The 6,000-nt window shown below is 37.0% G+C and overlaps 1 protein-coding gene across 3 annotated transcripts in view; it reads left to right on the forward strand.

Annotated features, from left to right (window-relative positions):
- The window catches only part of PLPPR4 (phospholipid phosphatase related 4), a 255,398-nt gene extending 251,829 nt beyond the window's left edge, over positions 1-3,569 (forward strand). For all 3 annotated transcript variants that reach the window (XM_068242593.1, XM_068242592.1, XM_068242594.1), the window contains one exon: positions 795-3,569. In XM_068242593.1, the coding sequence (XP_068098694.1) occupies positions 795-2,135 (1,341 nt within the window). In that variant the 3' untranslated portion in view covers positions 2,136-3,569. The remainder of the gene's footprint in view (positions 1-794) is intronic.
- Positions 3,570-6,000: the final 2,431 nt, after the last annotated feature.

Here is a 6,000-nt window from a genome sequence, read left to right on the forward strand (position 1 = left end):
AGGTCTGCAATTTGTGAACAGTACCTATTGACACCGTACATGAGAAACCAGTGTTCAGATATTCAAGGAATGCTACAGTCGTTGCAATCTAAGAAAATGCAATTTCTAAACATGCTAATTAAGTCATAAACATCATTTTCCACGTGGTGAAATGAGCCTAAAGATAAAATTAGTTCACGTTGAAAAATTGCTTAATGGCATAAGCTCTCTGTTTTCAATAACAATAAAATTGCTGTCCATGAACCAATGTATATATGTAGTTGGACTCTTCATAATTGACTTCATAATTTGATTTCTTTTTCAATGAAAGCCTTTATTTCATTTTGTGATCCTGTCTCGGAGGACAGTAACCTAAGCCGACTAAGCAGTTTTGTTTCTTTTTTTCTTTATTGTTTTGTGGCAGGCTTTGCATGTAAATTTCAAACTCTGTACACACTAAACTCTCTCCAGGCATTTCTAACACTGCATATTGCCCCTTGATGCCTGGGTTAGTTTGTGTGATAATCAACCTGTATTCTATACCGTATAACCAGGTAACTATTGCACATCATGAAGTCCTCAAAGATTTCTTCATGAAAGCTGAACTCCTGACATGCAGCTTATTTTAGTTTTAAATAGCCTTAAATAGTTGTTTGTGTAACATATTTTTCTGATACTTACAGTTATTGGTCACGCTGTTACCCTGATGACACTTTCTGTAATAAGACTACAATTTAGTTGCTAGAGTAATTATGTTAACTTCGTATATTACTACTTAATTACAAGTGGCATTATGTTTTTTCAATATATTACAGGGTCTTTATGCTGTTGGCAACTTTCAGCCTAGTGAAGACAATATCCCACAGAAGCCTCCACCACCACTCAGAGAGCCTTTAAGGTCTTTAACAGATATTAGCCAAGATGCCAGCCGGATACTACCAGGGAAAAATGGCAGCAGCTGTGATGGTATTTCTTCTCATCCTGAAAATATGCTGAACAGAAACAATAGAGAAACAGGCTCACTAACTAATATAAAGAGGGCAAGTACAGATGTTGAAGTTATAACTCCTCGAAGCCCAATGGGCAAAGAGAATATGGTCACTTTTAGCAACACTTTGCCAAGAGCGCATACCCCATCAGTAGAAGACCCAGCCAGGAGAAATGCCACTATCCATGCTTCAATGGATTCAGCCCGGTCAAAGCAGCTTCTTTCTCAGTGGAAAACTAAAAATGAAAGTCGGAAACTCTCTTTGCAGGTCATTGAAACAGAGGCTGGCCTCTCTCCTCAAAGAGTGATTGAAATGAGATCAAGTTCTGAACCTGTGAGGGTTGGTGTCAATGGAGATCACATTGGTCCAGGTAACCCATACATTAAATTACAGCCAGGAAGCATGCCAGGCTGCAACAATACAGGTATACCCGGTGGACCTAGAATATCAATACAATCACGACCTGGGTCTTCTCAATTAGTACATATCCCAGAGGAAACTCATGAAAATATCATAACCACATCCCCTAAATGCAGCTCGGCTAGATCAAAATGGCTGAAAGTGGCAGAAAAAAGTGTTGCATGTCGAAGTAACAGCCAACCAAGGATTATGCAGGTTATAGCTATGTCTAAACAACAGGGAATGTTGCAAGGTAGTCCAAAAAGTTCAGAAGGAAGTACAGTTAGTTGCACTGGATCCATCCGGTACAAGACCTTGACAGAACATGAACCAACCAATATTGTACGCATTGAAGCCCATCCTGAAAATAACAGGCCAATTATTCAAATGCCAATGGAGGGTGAAGGCAGTGGTTCCTGGAAGTGGAAAGCTCCAGAAAAGGGAACGTTGCGTCAGGCGTATGAGCTAAATGACCTCAACAGAGACTCAGAAAGCTGTGAATCATTAAAAGACACTTTTGGAACTACTGAAAGAAAGAGAAGCAACATTGATAATGACCACCTTCTCCATGGAATTACTACAATAAGGGTGACACCCGTAGAAGGCAGTGAAATAGGCTCAGAGACTGTATCTATTTCATCAAGCCGTGACTCTACTCTCAGGAGAAAAGGTAATATCATCTTAATTCCAGAGAGGAGTAACAGCCCAGAAAGCACTCGAAATATCTTTTACAAAGGAACATCACCAACGCGTACTTACAAAGAGTGAAAAGTAATAATGTTTCCATTGGTTTCTGCTGGAGTCAGATCTACTTTCATTCAGCTTGTGCTCTTATTAGTTTGGAGATAAAGCAGAAAATGACCTTAAATGTGCCAAAATTAGAAATGATGGTTTGTGGTTTTACTTTAACGATATGGACAATATAACATTACAAACTTGTGCAGAATGAGACAAAATAAAAGCACAATGCAAGAAAACAACCAATGTGAAAAAAAAAACAAAAAGCATCATACAATCAGTTTCTTCAAGCAAAGTGACTGAATGACGTAAAGAGATACAGTTAGGAGCTAAACAAAGGAACATAGACACTTTATTTGATGACTGTGCCAACTCTTGACATTTTCTAGTCCTTTATCTATGAAATTATGGTTTCCACCAGAAAAAATCGGAAAGAGTTATTTAGTACAATTCGTCTAATTGCAGATTATGCACTAATGTGAAGAGGTGATGCTTGGTCCAAAATCTAGACAACATATCTGCACAAGCACATACTGAAATTATGCTGTAGTAGTTCTTTAGACAGTTCATTTGCTTCTGCTAGGACAAAAGTGACTGCCTTTGTACAGAATTCGGCTCTGTTTTTTTTGTAGAATAATCGCACTTGACTTGCCAGAACTTAGTGCTGATTTGTCCTCATGGTTTATTTTTGACAAAGTGTGGGTGTAATTCACTTACAATGGTATAACTGTTTTCTTTTATTAACTAGTACTTCTGTAATTTGCTTATTATTTTGTTCTAACAGTGCAGATCATACTAAAGAAAAGGTGCTCAGAGGTGGGGGCATTCACGCATTGCGGATGTCTTGCCCTCTTTACATGATTGTTCTTTTTTTTCATAAAAATCCCATTAACACTGAACAGGGTTTGACGTGTGTCAGAAGTACATATGACTACAGGTCCAAGTTTTAGGTACCAGAAATAAATGACTTATTTATGCAGAATATCACGGGACCAAAAATGAGAAATGGTAAAAATGAGATTTTATTTTCCGAACAAAGTTGTTATTAAGTTGCATGATGTGGCCTCATGATGACAATGGTAGCACAGCCAGTAATACAAAAAGGATAAAGGAATAGACATATAGATGTTTATAGAAGTGGAGTAAGTGGTCAACACTATATATACAATGTTGCAGAAAAAGAATAGATTGTTTATCTGGTTATGTTTATATGGTTTGTAACATATGTATTTTACAGTGGAAAGTCAAATTATGCTTTTAACAACCAGAACAAACAACATATCTACTAAGTCTTTCCCTATTCTATTTTTTATCTGTCACTGGGCTTTTTAAATAAGCTGCGTTGGTGTTGCAATTCCACTTGACAAAACATATTTGACATTTACCATTAAATGTTAAAATACAGAGATCATGGTTGGAGAAATATAGCCAGCAAAACTGTGCCAAAGGAGTGGGACTTTTCCAACAGGCTAAGCTTTTCTATTATATATATATATATATATATATATATATATATATATATATATATATATATATATAATATATATATATATATATATATATATATATATATATATATATATATATATATATATATATATATATATATATATAACGCCGTGCAATTACTAAATATATTACAAATATGGGCATGCTTTTAACTAGTATATATAAAAAAAATCATTATTTTATTGTTAGAGCAGAAAAATTATATTTAATAATAGAATTAATATTTTTGATCAAGCCATCTTAAAAAAAGAGTACCCACAATGCCCTCTTCCATATAAACTGGGTGCACAGGTATAGATGACACCTGAAACACTGAGTATATTATGCTGCTGTCTGCTATTGATTCATCCAGAAGTATATATAAAGTATTGAATGACTTGCAGCGGAACACTGCAAAGTGCTAAATGACCGTCTAATTGCACAGAATCGCAAAATAGCAGAACCAGTGTACTGCACACTGCAGGGAGAGAGAGAATAGAAGAACTACCAGATGTTTTTTCTTTACAAAGCTTCCCTAACCATAAAGCCTTACATCGCACTACAATGTTAGTAGATTTTCAATTGTATTTCTTTCTAAACAGAAAAATGCTACATTTCAACTCTTATATTCTGTTCAGATAAGGGTGGTATAGCTAAAAGCAGGCCATACACTGGTCAATTTTAGCCATTGATCGACAGCCGATTCAACCGTTTTGATTGAATCGGCTAGAAATCGATGCAGCATAAAGCATGATTGATCAGTAGATCGATCGATTTCTGGCCAATTTCGATAGATTTGATTGATAGATCCAGACAAAAAATCTGGGTCGATCGGCTGCTGGCCTATAGGGTTGCATTGGATCGAATGGTGCATCACTGCATTTCAACCGAAATTTCAATCAATTTCATTCTGAAATTGATTGAAATTTGATTCCTGTGTGGCACATGTCAGACACATTCCTGTCAGATTTGACCTGATAGGCATCTGACAGAAATCTATCTGATGGTCGAATCTGCTGCAAATCTATAAGTGTTTGGCCACCTTATTCATACAATTTATAATTATTATTACCCTACTGATGAAGGAAACTCTGCTATCAATGTGTGTCTGTAAAGCTAGGCATACATTGGTTAATTGCAGACTGTTATGGCAAGCAATCAATAATTTCAGTGATCAGAAATGTATCAAACAGTGGCACCAAAATGCCCACTAGATCTTGAGAAGATTTAGCTGAAATCTATTGAGAATTGGTTGTGTTGCCCTGCTCAATGCAGTGTGCATATAAATCTTGCTTCCACCAATCCTCCTACCAACCACTTTTCTCCTGGCGGACTCAGTAGGCAGTAGCAGTGTTAGGGAGTCTAGCCCAAGGACTCTTTATGGAATAGATGCCGGCTTACTGAACAGGAAGAGCCGAGATTTGAACCCAGGTCTCCTACGTCAGAGGCAGATAAAGTTTTCATAGAAAAACGTATTGGGCCAATAGGTCACTGACTGGTTAGGCTGGAAATCTGATACACATATGGCCAGCTTCAGAATATAGATATTCACTTGTACATTTTTATCCCAGCCACACACATCTCACTTGAACATTTACACCTCTTGCCTCTTGAGGAATGATACTCAGCAATGATTGTGTGGGAGGAACCTTAAAGGCTTGAGGTAGTTTGTTAAAACAGAAGCTCATAAAGCTTTAACATGTGATGGAAGCTTCTAAGAAATATATGGTATGAAACTTAAGTCTTTGCTCTACAGAAGGCATAAGCAAGGGAATAAACCGGGACACTTAGACAATTCTTTCTTTCTTCTAATTTTTCCTGTAGTTGATATTTTCACACCATATTAATAAAAGAACTAATAAGCCACCAGCGAGCAAGCAAGAAAATACTCAGAATAATTTTGGGAGTATTTTTTTTTTTTTGTTGCCTACTTCTTGTTTTTCAATTCAGAGTGCTGAAAAGTTGTTTTAAACAGAAGATGAAAAATGATCTCCTAGGAGAAAACGTAGGAGAAAAAGTGAATTGAATTAGGGCCTGAATCAATGAGCTCAGACAATACACTAGACAGCCCTTGTGGGAACTTTTTAGCATTACACAGAACTGAAGTGCACAAAGTTGGGAAAAGGAAATCTAACTGGACATCAGGGCAATGTCTGTACAGTAATAGTGCAAAGTCAAAATGAACTTCTGCACACTCATGCAAATCCTCATTCAAATCCAATCACAAAAAGCATGCAGCAATCAATGCTGTCTTTACAAGCTCGCTGGTATGTGCACATGGTACATATGTAGGTATTAGCAGCTCCCTTGCAGGATTAGTTAGATGCACTATCTGTCCCAGGGAGGACGGTCTGTGCTCCTATTCCTTAGATAGGTTTTGATGCGCTGAATGCGTGCATGTTTGTGC

This window comes from Hyperolius riggenbachi, chromosome 6 (genome assembly GCF_040937935.1).
Source record: "Hyperolius riggenbachi isolate aHypRig1 chromosome 6, aHypRig1.pri, whole genome shotgun sequence".
NCBI lineage: Eukaryota > Metazoa > Chordata > Amphibia > Anura > Hyperoliidae > Hyperolius > Hyperolius riggenbachi.